This window comes from Petaurus breviceps, unplaced genomic scaffold (genome assembly GCF_028583685.1).
Source record: "Petaurus breviceps papuanus isolate PSGF00001 unplaced genomic scaffold, PetGlider_PUasm1.0 140, whole genome shotgun sequence".
Classification (NCBI taxonomy): domain Eukaryota; kingdom Metazoa; phylum Chordata; class Mammalia; order Diprotodontia; family Petauridae; genus Petaurus; species Petaurus breviceps.
In genome coordinates this window covers 49396656-49416337 of record NW_027185698.1, presented here as the reverse complement: position 1 = coordinate 49416337, position 19682 = coordinate 49396656, and the positions used below count along the sequence as shown (strand labels likewise).

Genomic DNA, 19682 nt, shown 5'->3' with positions numbered 1-19682 from the left:
AAATGTTAGGGATATGAAGGCAAACAAACATTCCCAGTCCCCAAAGAGTCCACGTTCTATTTGAAGTGTATCTCAGAAGAGGCCAGAGAAACTAAGAGGCTGATGTGGAGGAGGGGAGGCCTTCCAGGCCTGGAGAACAGCCAGGACAATGGTACGGAAATAGGAGATGGAACATCATGCTTGAGGACCAGCAAGGAAGCCAGGATGACCAGACTTAGGAAGTTCTTGGAAAGGAATAATGAGAAAATGGATTAGAAAGTAGGCTGGGGCCAGGTAAAAGCTTTAAATGTCCAATAGAGGAGTTTCTGTTTGACCCAAGAGGATTTATTGAAAAGCAGTGTATAGGGTATGAAATGGTCCTGTGTACACTTTAGGAAAATCACTGTAGCAGCCGGATGGATTGGAGGGGCCAGGGCCCATGCCCTGATTTCTCTTAGCTCCGTCATCTGAAAATGATCAAGTTCCTTCCTTCGAGGATCTTACAGTTTAGTAACAGATTAAGACATGTGTAGTACAAAGTAAGGTATAATGTCTAAATAGAAGAGACCAAATAGGGAAATGGAAAGATTTGAGAGGGGAGGGGCCATTTCTAGCTGAAAGGATGCTCAGAGTTAGTGGCCCCTGAGGGAAGAGAGGATTTCAGTAGGGAGAGATGTACAAGGCATTTGTGCCAAGCCTCCCAGCAGGTCCTGAGCATGTTTGTCAGATCCATGCCTGCTAATTTGTGCTGGAGGTGGTTTGCTGAGTAGTGAATAGAACAGTTCCTGGCCTTTCCGTGGGGGGAGGAGATGTTCCTCCTATACTAAGCACCATGGACAACAATAAGCCCAGCAGACCCCAGGAATTGCATGTGCCATGAGACTGGACTGTGAAGAAAAGCCCTGTCCCCAAGCTGCCATAGAGCTCTTCGGTGCAGGGTTTGAGAGTCCCAAGTAATAGCTAGCAACACTTATAGGTTTGCAAAGCACTTTACAAATAGTACCTCCTTTTATTCTCACTACAATCTTGGAAGGAAGATGCTGCTGTTATCCCCATTTTAGGGGATAATAGTAGCTGAGGGATGCTAAGTGACCTGCCCAGGGTCACACATCTGGTGAGTGCCCTAGGCTGGATTTGAACTCTGATTTCTCTGCCTCCAAGCTGCCTGGCTGCCTCTAGCCCTCTGTACTTATAGTGACTATCAAGAAACATGTCTGTGTTGCAGAGGCAGTGAGAGAGGAAGAGGAGAACTCGTTTACCCAGTGGGTGGGACCAGGACATCCCTGCGGACACAGGGCTGGCTTGGTGAGTTCTTCCTTCTCTGGAGCTAGGATGCCATGGCAGAAGCGAAGGGAAGCCCCTGGCTGGCCGGCCTGGACAGAGCCTGCTGAGGGCAAAGGTCTGCACATTGCCTCTGGAAATGTATTGTCTCTTCAGCTATTGAGAAATACTCACAGCTACTCACAGAAGTTCTTGGTGCTCAGAGGGGGAAAGAGTTCCATTTCGGAGGAAATGTATGGGAAATGATAGAGTGAAGAGCTTAATTGAGTGACTCTGTGTCCAGACACCTGCTGTCAGAGGGCGCTTCTGTCTTCCTCTCCTCCTTTCTTGAAGCCCTCCCTTTGTCTTCCAGAACAGTGCCCTACCCTGGTTCTTCCATTAGGTCTCCTCCTATTTCTCATTCCCCAAACCTGCACGCAGCCCAAGAGCCCACTCTGCTTCTTTTTACTATTTGCTTTGCTCATGTCTCAGGGATCTCATCTACCATGACCTCTATGCCAATAACTCTGGCTTGGCATTTCAAGCGGTGCCATGTCTCCTGAATTTTTCACATCTCACTGCCTGGTGGATGACAACCACTGCATGTTCAGCCATCTGTTCAGACTCAACATGTCTGACCTAAAACCAGCTCTCCTCCCCCATCCCCTTCCCTATTTCTCAGACACTGTCATTCTCCAAGTCACTCAGACTTCAGATCAGATCTTGACCACATTAGCTTCTTTGTCTGTTCTCCCACCTCTTGTTAGCCATCTAATCTAATCTTTCAGCTCTGCCTTCGTAAAGCGCCTTCCTTCATCTTTCCCCCTTGCACTCTTAGTGTGGTTACCCTAGCTGGAACCCTCAGCACCTCTTGCCTGACTATAGCAGTGGTTTCCTAACCACTCTTCCTGTCTTGAGTCCTGCCTCTGTTGTTATACTTTTTAAATCTGACCACATTGAACTTTCTAAAATATGGATTGGCTCTTGTCACTCCTCTGCACAGACACCTTCAGTGTTTCCCTTCTGCCTACAGGATAAAGTCTAGGTTCCCCAGCATGACCTTTCAGACCTGCCACCATCTGACCTCTGAGTGCCCCAGCCAAGGTGGTCTACACCTTGACCAAGCCGTATGTACCTGATTCTCTGCCTTTAACTTTCATCCCTCCTCCCCACCTATTCAAATTCTGTCTTTCAGTAATAAAAATAAAAGCTAGCATCTAAATAATGTTTTGGAGTTCATAAAGCACTTTTTATACATTATCTCATTTGATCCCCACAGTAACCCAGTAAGACAGGAATCTCAGGAATTAGCTGTACTTTAGAAGAAGAACTGAAACTTCAAGGCCCAGCTCAAATCCCATCTCCCCACTCAAGACTTTTTGGACCACTTGAACATCCATAACATATCTTACTTCTACTATTGGTCTGGCACTTAGCTGATTCTGTCTTTACATATTGTATGTTCTGTCTTCCCCAACTAGACATCATAAGCTGCTAGAAGAAAGGGACACTGTGTGTGCATAATCTCTTTGTATCCCTAACAAGTAAAACATTAAATTGGTTCTCAATAGTGTTTGCTGATAATGTTGAGGATGGAGTGAAGGAAGCTGTGAGAATAGACATGATCTCCTTGACCAAATTGTGGGACATGTAGAGCTCTCTTGTTTTGTTGTACAGAAGGGGAAACAGACCAAGCACGGAGAGGGAAACAGACTTGTCCCACATCACAAAAGTCTCTAGCTGTCCTCAGCTTTCCAGAATGAGAGACTCTGTCAGCTCTCCAGGCAAACTTATAACCAGCTTAGCTGTGATATATGTTGAAAAGCCAATATTTATCATTCTTTATTACAGAGTTCACTTCAGAGAAGAGTATTAATGTTATCTGATAATGTTTGGGGTAAAAGGACATACTTGGTATTGGGGTTTTTCCCCCATCTATAAAATAGGGATGTTGAAGATAGTAACAGATAATTGCTGGAAAAATGTTCTTAAAAATAACATTAATAAAGGGACTGTGAGAAAATCTATGCACTGATACGCTGTTGGCTGTACTGTGAACTGGTCTAATCGTTCTGGAAAATGATTCTGAAATATAGTTTCTTAAAAGTCACTAGCCTTGGGGGAGGCCAGGTAGCACAGCGAATAAGAGCACCGGCCCCAGTGTCGGGATGACATGTGGATCGAATCCGGGCTCAGACACTTAGCACCCACCCAGAAACACCTGGCCGTGTAACCTCAAGCAAGTTACTTAACCCCAACTGCTTAGGGGCAGCCAGGTGGCTCAGCAAGTAAGAGCACCGGCTCCAGTGTTGGGATGACCTGGGGATCAAATCCGGGCTCAGATACTCAGCACCACACCCAGAAATAACTGGCTGTGGAACCTTGAGCAAGTTACTTAGCCCCGATTGCTTTAAGAAAAAAAAAAGTCACTAGCCTTTCATTCAGAGAAATTACTAGAGAGAACAGAGTTTGAATGCAGACTGAAACAAACCACCTGTTCTCTTTTCTTTTCCTTGCTTGGTTTTGCTTCCTCTTTCCCATTGTTCATCCCATTGGTTACAATCCTTCTTTACAACCTGAGTAATATTTAATGTGAAAGTATGTGCAGATCCTATACTTGATTGCATGCTGCCATGGGGGGGAGGGGAAGAAAATTTGAAACTCAAGGGAATGTGGAACTGAGTCTTGTAAGCTAAAAGTAAACAAATTAATAAAGACCAAAAAAGAAATTTTTTGTCACTAGCCTTTTACATATAATGTTTGACCCAATGATAGATCCCCCAAGGAGGCCAAAAACAATGAGAAAGATCTTATACCTCCAAAAAATATTGATAGCAGCTCTTTTTGTAGTAGCAAAGAACTAAAAACAAAACGAATACCTGTCCACTGGTGAATGACTGAATAAAAGATAGTGTATGAATATACTGGAATATTACTGTGCCATTTTTGTTATTCAGTCATTTTCAGTTGTATCTGACTCTTCATGATCCCATTTGGGGTTTTCTTGGCAAAGATACTAGAGTGGTTTGCCATTTCCTTCTCCAGCTCATTTTAGAAATGAGGAGACTGGTGCAAATAGGGTTAAGTGACTTACCCAGGGTGACACAGCTAGCAAGTGTCTGAGCCCAGATTTGAACGCAGGACGGTGAGTCTTCTTGATTTCAGGCTCTTCCACTCCATCCACTGCACCACCTAACTGCCCCTATTATGCCATAAGAAATGATAAACTTGAGAAGACTTGTAGAAACAGATTTAGAACAAAGTAAGCAAAACTAGGCCACCAGTTGCCATGAGGACCACAGTAACATAAAGGAAGATTTAACTGAGAGATTTCAGAACTCTAAGCAGTGCAGTGCTTAGTCATAACTTCAGAAGACCTAGAGAGAAGTTCATCTTTTGTCTCTCAGCAGAGGGGAAGTGGACTGATGATGGGAGAGGAATGGGGCAGATGGTATCAGACAAGACCAATCAGTTTTGGCGGGGGGGTGAGGCAGGGTTGACTATATTTGTTGTGAGGGAAGGTTCTCTTGGTGGAAAGGAGTCAGTGGGAAAAGCATCACTAAAATATTTTTAACAGCTATTAAGTGCTATATAAACCCATGTGGTGGTAACTGGATTCTCCAAGGCTGTGCCAACAGAACCCAAACTCTGGCAGATTCTGCCACATTTGAAGGACTTCAGGTATAGACCATGCTACTGAAGACAGCTAGTTGGCACAGTGGATAGAGCACTCAGCCTAGAGTCCAAAAGAACTGAATTCGAATGCAGCCTCAGATACTTATTAGCTATATGACCCTGGGCGAGTCCCTTAACATCTTTCTGCCTCCATTTCATCATCTATAAAATGGGGATAATAGCATCTACCTCCCAGGGTTGTTGTGAGAATCAAATGAGATGATATTTGTAAAGTGCTAAATAAATACTGTTGTTGTCATGAGGATGGGGATGTCACCTGAGGATCAGTCTGGCTAACTGTGAAGGGGCTTATCATCGGAAGGCTGTCCCCAAAGGGAGGGATTTCCTGGCTGTGGCAGCTGTCTGAGAGCCTAGAGGGATGGCGCCCACCCCCGTGAAATCCAGGATCTCCTGAAGGATCAGAGCTGTCATCCACAGCCCTTCCCTCCTTTGGATCAGGAATGTTGGCTGCATATGAAACCGAATATTGCAGTGCAGGCCAGTGTGTGCGTCTCTAAGCCCACGCACCACAGCTTACTACCCCAAAGACAGCATTTGGATTAAATGTTCCCCCACCAGAGATTTAAAACCTGGGCTTTCTCTGTCTGGGTAGAATGGCTTAGGGAAAGGGTTACCTACCAAACAAAGCGTTCTTCAAATGGAACAAATTGAAACTGATTGTCACAAGATCAAGTCCTGGGAACTGTTCATGGGACACTGGGACATGTGCTTTATATTGCTCTCATCTTACTGGGTCAAAGCTAAATTCAAGATGAGGCAGGGCTGTCTTAACAAACATAACAGAGTTTTCTGCTTGAATCTCGTCCTGTGACACCTTATCATGGCATAAAGGTGGTCTTCAGTTCACTTAAGCTGTGCTAGGGGAGTCTAAGTTTCTTGCAGACTCTTCTGAGCTAGAAAGGCTTGGTAGGAGCTCTAAAAATAAGCTCAGAAATAGACTATTATCTCCTATCAAACGTCCAACAAAGTTAAATTCAGAGGGGAAAAAAACCACAGTACCTTCAGCCATATCTTGTGGCTATCATGTTTTGATCTGCATTGGAGGAAAGAGAACCCACATCAACAAAATCACAGATTCTGGAAATACATTGGGATCGGAGCGTGAAATAGTTTTGCTTTCCTGGACTGTCTCCTGATAGGAATTTCAAAAATGTTTTGAGTAATGGCAGCATCATTGGAATTAGTGTTTACCCGCTTTGAGAATCCAGGACTCTTTCACACATGTAAGTTCTAGGATATGTCTCAGCCTGGGCTCTTGTAAGATGGTCTCCTCCATGGTCCACACTAATCATGGCATAGGCCCCAAGACAGACACTGAGCTATTTCTCTAGGGACTCATTTGATAAAGAACCAGATTATGAAAAGCAAACAGATCTACTAATCTGATGTTTGAGGACAACCTAGAGAAGAAAGAAGCTTCTCTAAATGCTGAAGGATGGTAGAAAGGGCCGTGTCATTCTGGATTCCCAAAGTGCCTCATCTCCAGGCATCCGCCATCTTTATTGCTTCTGCTAGCCATTTGGACAGAGGAGGAGATGGCATGATCATAAGTTGGTGAGGAGAGAGAGAATGAAAATGGTTTGATGGAGAAACAATTCAGAAACCACAGTCAGGTTCTGTGTATGTGCTGGAAATACAGTGAAATTCAGTGTGAAAAATATAATATACTAAATAACAAATGTATAATCAGTCAGTGGTCTGTGTTCACCTTTGGAAAGCCCTAATACAAATATTTCAAACTCAGCAAATATTTACTGAGCATCTCCTATGTGCAGGGCACTGTACTAGGAATTAGGGGAGGGGACAGATACCAGAGGAAAATACAGAGGTTACCCCCCTCTCTGCCCTCAGGGAGCTTATAGTCTATTAAGGGATCTCATTATAGTCAAGTACCATAGGGGACCTATGTAGGGCCATAAAAGAGGCATGCCCCTAGTGCTAGGGAAGCCATTAGAACAGCTATTCATTTTCCACCTGAGGATCCACCTGATTTCCACCTAGGGAATATGGAACATTTGAGACAGAATGGATCTTGTCAGTAGAATCAGCAGGGTGTGGTCTTGTAAAACTAATGATCTTATTGAGCTATTGAGGCAATCCTCATCAAAAAGCATCATGGCCCCCAGACTCCAGGTGGGGGAAACCTCACCCCCATCACTTCTGAGCCCTCTCCTCCTCAGGAGGAGATGTGTTTGATAAAGGATTGATTTAGGAAAAAATATGGCAGAGAACATCAGCTCCGTAGTGAGGGTGATGGGGAAATACTTGTCCTGAAGAAGCATTTGAGAGGGGAGGAGGGAGAAGGCTGTTGCCTGTGCCAGATCTGGCACAGAAAGCTAGGAGGTAACATGATGAACCCAAGCACTTTTCCCTTCACAGTGACACCTCTTGTAAGAGGCTTGGAAACCTGGTCATCTGAGATAAATGGGAGAAAACACGGGAAGCCTGGGAGAATGAGGAAATACTAACAGTGCCCCAGGGGAGGGGATTAGATGACCTAATAGGCGTCTTTCATCTGCTTTGCTCCGATATTGGTAGATGAGGAGCTTTGGCAGATAAACTTGGCCCACTGGCTCCAGCTCTAACAACTGGAGGGAACATTTTGCCCCAAGGTCTGTCCCCAACTCATGTGGAAAAGACCAGTTTTGGTGCTTTCTAAAAGTATCTGCCTCAGAACTTTCTTCCCTTGGGTCTGGGAGACTGATTTGCTTGTTTCACAATGAAGGAAGTCCTTCTGCTATGGCTGCTGGGTCCAGGGCCTGGAGACCCTGAGCTCCTGTTCAGTCCGTGGAGACTGCTCCCCCACCCAGGGAACCCTCAGTTGTATGCAGCCCAACACTACCCCTATAGAAGGTGTTACTTCAATTCTTCTTCAACAAATGCTATGTAAGCAGCTTTGCCTAGGAAAGGCTCCCCCAGTTTAGCTCTTGTACTAGTCATTCAGCAAACATTTTTTAAGCCCCTGGGGGTTAAAAACAGACCCCTGCTCTCAAAGGGGCTATAATCTAACATGAGGGAAAGCCATGATTACATTACTATATACAGTGGAGATGAGATCAGTGTCAGCATTGTGGAAGCATTTCCTTTCCTGAAGTCCCTTCTGACTGTAAGATTCAGATTCTGTTCAATACAAAAGAGAGATTCTGGCAAAGTGCAGTGAGAAGTTTGAAAAAGGAAGGCTACCCTCAAGATGTCTTCCCTGTTTGGCTCTTGTAGTTTTTCAGGATTATGTTAAAGGAAAGCCCCGGTTCTTGCAAAAAAGCACACCTATCGTGAATCTGAAGGGAAGAGTTAGAACTGGAAACCCGGAATAGCTTGTCTTTAGCAGAGAGAGACAGGATAACTATTCTCATTTCCTTTTGAAGTTCCCACTGGAATGAAATCTGTCAGTATAGTGGACCTAGCTCCGAAATGTTCCCCCTACAATCACCTCTTAGAAGCTAGTCATTTGGAAGGCCTGAGACTGTAGTCATGAGGTTGCTAGGAGGACACAGAGTACACATAACTTCTGCACTTACTACTCCGGAATCCTTCATTGTATTCTTCATTGTATTCTCCATAGCAGAAGGACTTCCTTCATTGTGAAACAAGCAAATCAGTCTCCCAGACCCAAGGGAAGAAAGTTCTGAGGCAGTATTCTTCATTGCATAGGATGGATGGTCCCCTATTTTCATTCCCTTTGCTATCCCTAGCTCCCTGGCTCCTGGGCCTTTAGCTGAAGAAGTTTTCTGAAAAGTTCTAGCTTTCTTCCAAACTACCTGTAACCTCTCTCTTTTTGGGTGTGGTTTATTGGTTGAATGCCAGTGGTTAAGTGATATTGTCTATTAGTGTTGTTCAGGTCTTTGGGGAGAGTTCTGATTTATAACACTGAATCATAGAAATATGAATTGTTTTTTTTTTCCATGAACTGTTTTTTAAAAAAATGTTTAAACTTCCGTTGGAAGTCTAAGCATTAATGCTTCTCTCTTTTTTTTTCTTTCCAGATTTCTCTTTCCTAAGTTTCTTGATCAGTGTTCACAAGGTAAGCAATAGGCTTGACTTTCTGCCTACAGAATACAGTGTCTTTCAAACATAATATAAATGCAGTAACTGTGCTCTAGAATTCCTGAAGATGGGTTTCCTGTCCATCCACCTATATTCAGAAATGTAAGCAATGGTCAAAGTTTTTCAGAGGAGAGCAGTGACATTGAATGTTTTCATCTCCTTTTATGGGCATATCTCTACTCAGATCTTGCCTTTGGAGGATACTGCTTGCCTAAAGTCAGCCTTAGTACAACCCTGGCTCCCCAGTTAGAATGAGCACAGGAAATGTGGATCTACATGGCCCTGGGTCTGGCAGCACCCAGAAGATCTGGTTATGATCCCCGAGCCCATCCTACAAAGCTAGGCACCCCAGGAAGTGGTATTTATTTGTTTTTTTTAATACGGACAAGACTGCCTGTGGTAGAGGGAGATCAGGAGTCGTTTTTTAAATCTCCACGCTAGGGATGAACTACCCATTGTTGTTGAGAGACGTGCATGGTGCCTGGGCTTCCTGAATCGGCCCAGCAAGCAGAAATCAAAAGGAAACAACGTCCCCCTGTGTTCCCAGTGCTGTGCCTCACCCCGCTGAGCCTGCTGCCGGCTGGCCTACAGGGAGCCCCCTGAAGCCTGTTGTCTTGGGGAACAACAGGGGCCGGCTGCTGCCCAGAGAAGAAGGCCGAGGTCAGCAGCCCGGCCTGTGGTGACTGCTGCCTGTGGTGGGAGAAGACTCATTTTCCTCAGCGCCCTCCCCTCGAATCGCATGATGCTGCGTCAGCCCCGGAAGGACATCTCCACTGGGGGAGGGGGACATAGGACAATGAAGGGGGAGGGGACATCAGTGCGATTTTACCCAGTAGTTAATCTGCAGTTTGGTGAAGGCTTAAATTTGTTGGGATAAATTATGCTTTGGAGTGTGCTGCATGAGCTCAGCTCCAGGCCACCATTTTTCATTAGTGCCTTTAATGACTCTGGCCACAGTTCATCACCAGAGTCACTTGCATACAATGTAAAGGGCCCTGGCTGACCTTGGTGGCCCTTGTCCTCTTGGTCCTCGTTCCACCCCCACCCCCTCCTCTTTTCCTGTTTTTATGTAAGGGACAAGAGCAAGTGATTCAGGCTGCCCGCCTCCCGCATAGCCTGGGGCCGCGTCCGGTCCTTGTCCATTCCAGTGCATCAAAGGCTCTGTGCCTGGCTCGGCACGACTGGTGCTTTTCAGACTAATTCACCTTGACCTTTGATGCTGACATGGGAGATCTGAGCCCATCCCCAAGGCACCTGGCCACTGGGAGGTCTGCCCTAGGAGCCCTGCCTTCTGCTGCCAGCATGGCAGCTGTGAAACCACAGTTATGTGGACTGTCGTAGGCAAAGCACTGGAGACTGTGTGTGCTGTTCTCCACAATGAGAGAATCTGAGAGCACAGGATGGAGGCTGTATTCCCCAAGAAAGTACAAAAGCCTTAGGAGACGGACACCTCTTACTTCTTAGCCTTGCAAATTAAGGAGAATAAAAAACCCAGTGACATTATTTGTCTAACACTCTGTGAGCTACCATGTGGATAGCAAAAAGCCACCACTGATAGCTTCTGTCCATCTATGTGGTATTGGAATGAAAGGGGTGAAAAATGATCCCTCCTTCAAAGGGAAGGAAACACCAGTTTTTTAGGAAACTCAGGAGCCAGCCTGAGAGAAGGAACACCTTTGTGGCACATAAGCATTTCTCTCCTATTCCCCCCCCCCAAAAAAAAAACAACAAACCCACACACATTTCATCCCCTTATTCCTTTCCTAGTGATTGAACTAACTGATATCTTAATTTTTTAAATAATCTTTTAAAATTAAAAATGGAATGTACTGTAGGTAGCCTTTCCCCCAAGAGTGTGTGAATTACACATTCCAAGCAAGGATCAAAAAGGAAGCCAAACATGGTTAAAAGGGACACTGAGTCAGCACCTGTCTTTTCTCAACATTCCTCTTTTTTAGGGAATAAGAAGTTAGACATAAAGAGTCAATGCTCTTTCCTTTTTGCTCAATAGTCTAATATGATGGACTTTATCAAGATGACCCCATGACCCACCATGAGTGGGATCCATGTGCTTGATTTGGCCTCCAGTTATGGGCCTGACTGGTATGCCGAGTCACCCCGTGCTCTTGTCAGGTGAGACAGCTGGTCAGGGTATAGTGCCATTTGTACCATGGAACAGAGAAAGAGGGTAACTGGCCAGCATAGGATTAAAACCCATCACCCTGACCTTGATAACTTTGTACTACAAACACCTGAGTTATGAAGCCTGACCTGCTTAGCAAACATAGTTATTTCCCTTTGGCAAGTTGTTGTTTGCATAGCTGACCTGAGGAATGCTGCAGGGTAATCCGCCTGGGCCTGCATGTTCAGTGATGAACATCTAGGGAGCCAAGTTCTGGGACTTTGACCTGGGAGACAGTATACAAACCAGGAACCAGATTTGGATCTCAGTTCCAACTAGGATCTAGAATCTTGATTCTCCTTCTATCAGAGGAGCTTTAAGTAAAGTGTTTAGATCAGTCTTGAAAGGACCTACTGAGCTACTAAAAAAGCTAATTCCTAATAATCTGTGGGTCTGGTCTGCCTCACCTCTTCCTCCTTTCCCAGCCCCACCCCAGATCCTCCCATTTACACACTGCCTGCCACCCCAAGAGAGAATGCCTGCCTCTCCCTTGTTGGGGCTGGAATAATCACTACTCTCACTTCAAGCAGAGTGATGCGTGAGGCCTACACCTTTAGTCAGCTCTTAGTCTCTCCCGCTTCCCTTGTCCAAGACCACAACAGAGAAGATTCAGCTCCTAAGCACTCCCTTTTCTCTTCCCCAGTCCGTAGGGGATTCAGATGGAGGCATAGATAACAATGAAGCCTACTGGATTTCCAGATGATGTGGAGCCGAAAGGAATCGTTAATAAACTGAATTATAGAACTAGAATCTAGAAAGGTTTTAGCAGACTAGAACAATGGGCTGAATGGAATCAGATAAAATGTCATAGGGATAACTATACACTTCTCCTACAAATGGGTTCCAAAAATCACCTCCTTAAATGTAAGAGAAGGAAAGCATGTCTAGACAGCACTTAATGAGCGAAAGGTCTCAGCCTGAGTCCTCCGGGCACCTCTGGCACCACCTTAGGTTGTATTCATAGAGGCTTCACATCCAAAGCCAGGGAGGTCATCATTCTGCTGTAGTCTTTGCAGGTCAGGCTGTATCCCAGCAGCATGTTCTGTTCCATGGACTATTTTTTAGGAAGAACACTGTTGCACTGAGCAAGGTGACCTCGATGGGAACAGAACTGGAAACCAGTGTGTGAGGCCTACTGGGGAGGTCAGGCTTGGAAAAGAGAAGACCTGGCCAAGACGGAATAGCCATCTTCAGAGATGTGGACGAACTAGACTAGATCTCCGTGGCCCCACTGTGTGGAATACACAGACCTGCCTTGACATTGCAGCTACCCAAAAGTAGATGAGGATTCCTTGAACGGAGCATGCTGAGATGTGTCCAGACAGAGCCTGGGTACATCTGCAGGCAGCATAATCTCTGAGAGCCCTTTCAGCCCAGAGATTCCCTGGTTCTCCTCCCCTTATGGGCTTTCCTGGCCCTCAGTGTTAGGCTTATCTTCACACCTGCTCAGGAATGTGTTGAGCCCACTAAGTTACTTCTGGCTTCTTCATTGCAACTCACTACCATTCTGGCCTTGGTGCCCTCACTCACTGTGGGCTCATTTCTTCTCCAGGAGTGCCCTCTCTGTCCCCTGCAGTGTGGGCACTCCAAGCCATGGGGGCTCTGGCCCACAGCCTGCTCCACCTCTTTCTCTACCCAGTGAAGCTTTTGTGGGATTGCAGAAGGCCTTTGCTGTGGCGCAGTTCCTTTTGTGAATGGCTTTAAGTCAAGCACACTATACCCATGACTCTCCAGAAACCTGCATACAAAGCCATGCTGAGTTCTGGAGGAATAGAGGCAGAGGAATCGAAGAGGGGGAATTAGGGGCTTAAGGGGATGATGTTGAGAAAATTTGGGTAAGTCAGGTACTATGTGAGTCAATCCCAGATGATGTGAGGCAGCCACTGGCACAGTGCACAGAGCACTGAATCTGGACTTAGAAGGACCTGATTCAAATTCAACCTTAGACACTTACTAACTGTGTGACCCTGAGTAAGTCACTTCACCTCGGTTGCCTCAATTTTCTCCTTTGTAAAATGGAGATAATACTAGCACCTATCTTTCAGGGATGGTTGTGAGAATCAAATGAGATAACATGTGTAAAACACTTCTCAAACCTTAAAGCATTCTGCAGATGCATGCAAGTCATGTGAGCATGAGGTCTGTTGGTGAAAGAAATAGTGCCAGCTGCCTTTACTGTCAGGTGCTTTGCCAGCTAACATGTGACAGAAATCACTGGGTAGAAGGTACTTCCAGGGGCCTGCTGATCTAGCCTCACCTCTAACTGAGAGCCCAAGGCTCCCCCTCCTGTCCTTATGTGCTTCAGAAAGAGAATGTTAGGAGAGCAAAAGGGTCGCTGAAAGAGTGGAGGTAGAAGGCATCCCTTCTGAAAGACTAGCAAGATCTTGGGCATCCTGAGTTTGTCATTGTTCAAACCATGAAATCCCTCTTCTGAACTCCAGATGTTATCTCCAGCTGCCTACAGGACTTTTCCCCTAGTTGTCCCACCATCAGATCAGACTCAGTATTTGTGAAACTAAACTCATTCCCCTAAACCTGTCCCACGTTCTGATGTTGGCCATATCCAAAGAATCCTCTTTGGGGTCAGTTGGGCATAGGCCTTCTCTTCATCAGGCCAGATTAGTGTGCTGACCACGCCATTGTCATATAGCTTCTTTACAGCCTGCTTAATCTGATACTTGTTGGCCATGCTATCCACAGGGAATACATGAAGGAACCATTTTCAGTCTTCCTCATAGCTGACTCAGTGGCAAGGGAGCATTTGTTGATTATGGCAAGATCAAGCTTGCTATTCCTCTGGGTGCTTTACTGGAAGTATTTGGGCTGTCTTCAGAGCCATGGTGCCTTGGGTGACTGAATAGTAGCCACATTCAGATCCTCTCCTTTGGTGGCCTCAGCATGACTTTCTGGCTTCCACCACTTCTGGCTTGACTTCTTGCAGGTTGGATGGGATAGGGTGTAGAACACAACTTCTTTCTTCACTTTCAGCATGATTTTGAGGGGAAGAGGTACCAGGTTCCTGTTGAGTTCAACTTTGCAGTATCCCTTGGATTCACCCACTGCCACCTCTTTGTTCTAGACCTTCATTATCATTTACTACATTAAATCCCTTCTAATTCATCCTTCACACACTCCTGACAGATTGATCTTTCTTTTGCATTTATCTTGCCATATTTCTCCTCAGCTCAGAAACCTTCAGTGACTCTCTTTTGCTTGAGAAAAGTTCAAAGTCCTTATCCTGCATTCTCTCCTCAGTCTGGTACCACTTTATCTTTCTAGCCCTTATCTTTCACTTCTACCTTCCCCCCCCCCCTTTACTCCAACCAAATGGTAGACAGCTCACTATCCCAAGGCCATATCCAATGTGCTTTTTCAGTATTATGTCTTGACTCACACCTTTCCCTCACCTCCCTCCCCACTGAAATCCTGACCATTTTTAAAAACCCAGATTATATCCCATTTCATCTATGAAAATCTTGGATTATCCATTGAGTAAAAAATTATCTTTTCTTCCTCATAACTCTCTTAGCGCTTAATTTCTATCTCTCTTGTGCATGTCACACTTTATTTTGCATTATAATTTCACATAAATGTGTTGTCTTCTATACTACAATTGTAAACTCCTTGAGGACAGAAATGATGTATTTTATATAGCTGGAATAAATAAGAGCCATTGAAGGAGACCAAAAAAAAAAAAGGGAATAGCCTGAAATGTATGTAAATCAGAATAAGTGTCTAGGTAGTTAAGGATTTCAAGAGGGAGAGAGGCGTTTTGTGGTGTCAGATCCTTCAGAAAGGTCAGTGGCACCGAGGATAAAGAAAAGTCCCATTGGGTTTGGTGATGAAGGGTCTTTGAGAGAACAGTCTCAGTAGAATGAGGAAGATGAAAGATTGTAAGAAAGAGACAACCACTGCAAACCATGTATTGCAAAAGTTTGAGAAGGAAGGAAGGAAAAATAATAAGATGGTAACCTGAGGTGTCAGCAGCATATTATGTACATTTTTTTGTTCATGCTTGTAAAGAGAGGGGAAGGGACCAGTAGAAAGGGAGATGCTGAAGATGTAGGAGGAAGGAAACAAGTGAGAGAAAGCAAGGACCTAAATTCTGTGCAAGCTTCAACTGATTCATTTCTTCAACTGTAACTGTGGCTTGAGGATTTCCCTCTTGCAGAGAAAAATGTGCAATTGGAGCTTTCTTTTTGTAGCCTGAATGTTCTTGATTTTGTTCCACAGGCTTGGTAAGCAATGTCGTATTCACCAGTCACACTATGGAGCAAAGACATCCCCTCCTTGTGCAACTGCAAAGTCTCATCCGAGCAACAAATCCAGCTGCAGCTTTCATTCTTGCCGAGAATGGGATAGTGACCAGGTGATTACTCATTACTCCCCAACCTCTAGGGGCCTCTGGCTCTCCCGGGCAGCCTGGGACTTATGGCTACCCAAAGGAGTGTCCTGCTACTTAAAATACATGGTCACCCCTCTGGTATAATCTTTTTAATGGTACTTCCTTTTGGCTGTATTTCAGATTTTCACATTTAAGGAACGGTCAACTAGCTCTAATTCCCTGAGGGTTTACAGTAGCTAAGGGGGAAAAGGGAGGAGAAGAGAATGTCTGGGGGGAGGGGCAGTGGAGAATGACCAGTATAACACATGCTCAAATAGTTTTCTGTTCTGAGGCATCCTTGTTTTTGAGGATGAAGTCTGTAAGGCAGGAGCCCCTCCATATCAGCTTTAGGAAGATGGGGCAATAGCATTGGTTCAGTTTGAGAAGGGCCATTTGCCCAAGTCAAGTCAGAATTTTATAAATTTGATTCCAACTTGCAAATAATATATTGTTAATTTGAAGGATTTTCTTTAACACAGAAACATTTTAATGAAGTAGCATGTGCTGCCTATCTAGGTTCAGGTGGACTGAACAAGACCCTGCTTTTGTTCATGTGATTTTGAAGAACTGATTTTTCTCACATATAGCTCGCATGAAATTAGGCCTTTCTCTTCTCCCCTCCAAGCCCCAATTTCCACTTACGGTTAAAAAAAAACAGAGGGAGTTAGACTATAAGATCTCTGAGGTTCTCTTCAGCTCTAAAATTATAGCCTATGATCCTAAATTGTTTAAAAAAAATTATATTGTATGTTGGGACTCATGCTTCTGGTTAATTTGGGCCTTTTCTGGTCTTTTCCTATAGGAATGAAGACATTGAACTGATTCTTTCAGAAGACAGTTTTTCAACTCCTCAGATGTTGAGAGCTCGATATTTAATGTTCCCTGGCTGGCAAGTATTATAATTGAGGAAATAAGACAAATACAGACAGTCTTTATTGACAAAAGAAATGGGGAGGGAGGGAAGGGGGAGGAAAGCACAAGAAGTACCCAAGATGGTCAAGCTTTGTGAACAGTCCTTTTCATTGACCATTTGGGATCCTGGGGTCACAGTTTTGTGTCACATTTGGAGAGTCCTGATGGATTATGTGTCTAGTTGAGGGAAACTGCCCATCAGTAGGTCCTTATCATAGCATTGCATTTATTTCCTCTGACTCCTGGCCAGCTTGTGTAGATGGCAACACAGCCAGAACATCACCATCTCAAAACTGTAACCAGCCAAAGTGAAAAATCATGGGAAACCACTCAGTTTTCTGGTGTCCTTTTTCTGTTTCTCAGGCAGTTTTTCTGACTCCTACAACAATTGCCAATTGGTATGTAGACTTTTTATTTTTCTCTTCTGCCTCAGGGCCCTTTTATCAGGAAGGAAAAAAAAAAAGGCAAAGCAAGCTTTCTTTTGAGGATATAATGCTTCAAAAGAATGACCAAACTGTTAGTTTCACTGAGGGATCCCTGGTACTGTCAGTATTTGTAGTTGACCTATTTCTGACCCAAGCCTTTCACTTCCTGCCTTTCTGAGACATCTGTCCAAATCCAAGACCTTTCCTCTTTCTTCTCTCTCGAATGGTTGATGTTATACTGAACTGTTTCTTTGGATTGACTGGGACTCTTTGGATCAGGGAACTGGGCACCAAACTTGAAGTGTGATGATCTAGGATTAATCTCTGTGTTGATTGTGGGGATAATTTAAATCTAGTGGTCAGGATAGGCAAAGCCAAGACAAAATAATCCAGAAGCCTTGTTGCCATGTGCACTAAGGTGCAGAAACAACAAGAGTTATTATACCAGCTGAAATAGTTTGAAATAAGTTTTTTCAGTGTAATTTGGAGTCTTTCTAACAACATCCCTTCTGCCTGTAGCACAGCCTTGAAACTAGTTGGGGCTCAATAAATATTTGTTGCCCAAATGAACAAACTTAGCTCGGTCCTCAAATATGCCTATAGTAGAATAAACTGCCTTTGCAGTTCCTAAAATGCTATTTTTTTAAATGTCCCAAAGTTTATATTCATAGAGCAGTTCTCAGTGCACCCTAGTGACCAGGGCTAAGCAGGGGGCCTGCCCTTTCCACTCAGTTCTAATTTTATGTTGCCCTTCAAGGCTGCCCAGGAGCTTGATCTCTCTTCCTATTGGGTGAAAGAAGTAGAGGTCGAAGGGGAAACAAGACATGAAAGTCCAGTTAGTTAAGAAAAGGGATTTGTTAGAAGAAAAGCTCCTTGTTACATAACCCTGACTTGTTCTTGGACACAAATGTTGTAGACAGATCTATGTGTCTATGCTGAATGTTTGAGGCATCAGTTTCCTGGAGCCAACAGCCTGAGGCTATGTCAGAAGCAGTCTGATTTCTCACCGTGATAAGAGATGTTCATGGTGGCAGAGAAAGAGAAAGAATGCCTTCTGTTTTATAGATGGAATTGGGCTCCACGTACATTTTGTCTTGCTTTTATTCCACAAAGGAAAACCTCATCCATCCTGGAATCAAGGGGCCTTTTAACACCAAGACCCATGTCCCTCACCCCAAGCTAGGCCCTTTGGCTTAGAGATCCTGTGCAGGCAGACTATTGCTTGATCTCTTGATCTTGTGGGTCAGGCTGGGTCATCCACAGGCTGTTGGGTTGGCATTTCCTCTTTGTCTCTTTAGACTTCCCTGGAGACCCGTTTGTTGTTAGAATTTTCCCATTGACTCTTCCTCTGCACTGTCATTTCTGTGTGTTTGTGTAACAAAGGAATGGCCTGGGGGACAGTCTTCCTTGCTTACCAGCTTGGTCACAGTTTTTGGATGCTGAGGTGAGAGTTGAGGTGGTGGTCAAAGGCCCACCAGATACCAGGCACTGTCTCCTCAGGGCCAAATTAGTTCTTCTGGAAGAAGTCTCACTTTTTTGTGCTTCAGAAATCTAGTTTTGGAGAATTGATCTGAGATGGAATTGTTGGGCCGCCATTATTTCCCGGTCACAGGCTTTTTTCTCTCTTTGATACTGACCAGATGGATTTCAGGGCTCGCTGCCCCATCCTGTTCATGTTGAAGTGTGTTAACTCTATTCTGTCCTGGGGAAGGAGATTTTAGTATGCCTGAACTTTCTCCTCATCTGAAGTTTTTATCTAGGCTGAAACTTAAACAAGTGAGACTGAGGCATGAGGCCAAAGAACTTCCCCCAGTACCCCTGTGCTCCCAAAGCAGCTGGGGAGCTTTGCAGCCTACCTCCAGATATTTCTGGTCCCTCCCTTTCTCAATTTCAGGAATCAAAGAGAATATGTGGGATAGGATCACCAAGTAATGAATGGTGTGCTTAATGTCTGAGGGCCAAAGGCTCACTCCCAAGGGGTCACCAAGTGGACTTTGTCCAGATGCAGCTGTCCATTTGCTAAGGCACACAGTCCAGGTCAACAAATATTTATTATGTGCCTACTGTGTACAAGGCATGACATTGATAGAAAGGGACCAGATACCAAATCACACATCCTTGAAGTAGTGAACGAGTGTTTGCATGTTTCTTATCTATGTCCTAAACTATTAAACTGAATGAGGGCAGGAACCCTGTCCTACTTTAATTTTGTATCTCCTTTCAGCACCTAACAAAGTTCTCTGTATACAGTTGGCACTTAAAGAATTTTGTTAATTTGAATTTGACCTAGAATCTGAATCAGAGTTGGAGGGAACCTCATAGGTCACCTAATTCAGCCTTCCATCCAGAGCAGGATTCTTCCCAAAAAGTCGGCTCTGATTTCAGACTAACAATTAGGTATTTTCTGAGGCAGTTAACTTGATTGTTTAATAGCTGTAATTTTCAGTTCCTTTTTTTTTTTTTTTCGCTTTTTGGAGGGGGGAAGGCAGGGCAATTGGGATTAAGTGACTTGCCCAAGGTCACATGGCTAGTAAGTGTTTTGTGTCTGAGGCTGGATTTGAACTCAGGTCCTCCTGACTCCGGGGCCAGTGCTCTATTCACTGCGCCACCTAGCTGCCCCTAGTTCCATTTCTTGAACTGAAATCTACCTCTCTATAAGTTCTACTCAGAGTGAAAGTTCTGCCTTTTGGAGTTGTACAAGAAATTCTGCCCCCTCTCTTCCATAAAAGTATTTGAAAACAACTAGCATGTCTCCATCTCCACAGCCTCCCACTCCTGCACCTTAGTGTTGGCTTGGAGG

General features: G+C 44.6%; 1 protein-coding gene across 2 annotated transcripts in view; it reads left to right on the top strand.

The window, feature by feature from the left end:
• DNAAF9 (dynein axonemal assembly factor 9) overlaps nucleotides 1–19682 on the top strand; it is a 168695-nt gene that overhangs the window by 135710 nt on the left and 13303 nt on the right. For both annotated transcript variants that reach the window (XM_069072485.1, XM_069072494.1), the window contains exons 29-31: nucleotides 8919–8956; nucleotides 15395–15530; nucleotides 16348–16434. In XM_069072485.1, the coding sequence (XP_068928586.1) occupies nucleotides 8919–8956; nucleotides 15395–15530; nucleotides 16348–16434 (261 nt within the window). The remainder of the gene's footprint in view (nucleotides 1–8918; nucleotides 8957–15394; nucleotides 15531–16347; nucleotides 16435–19682) is intronic.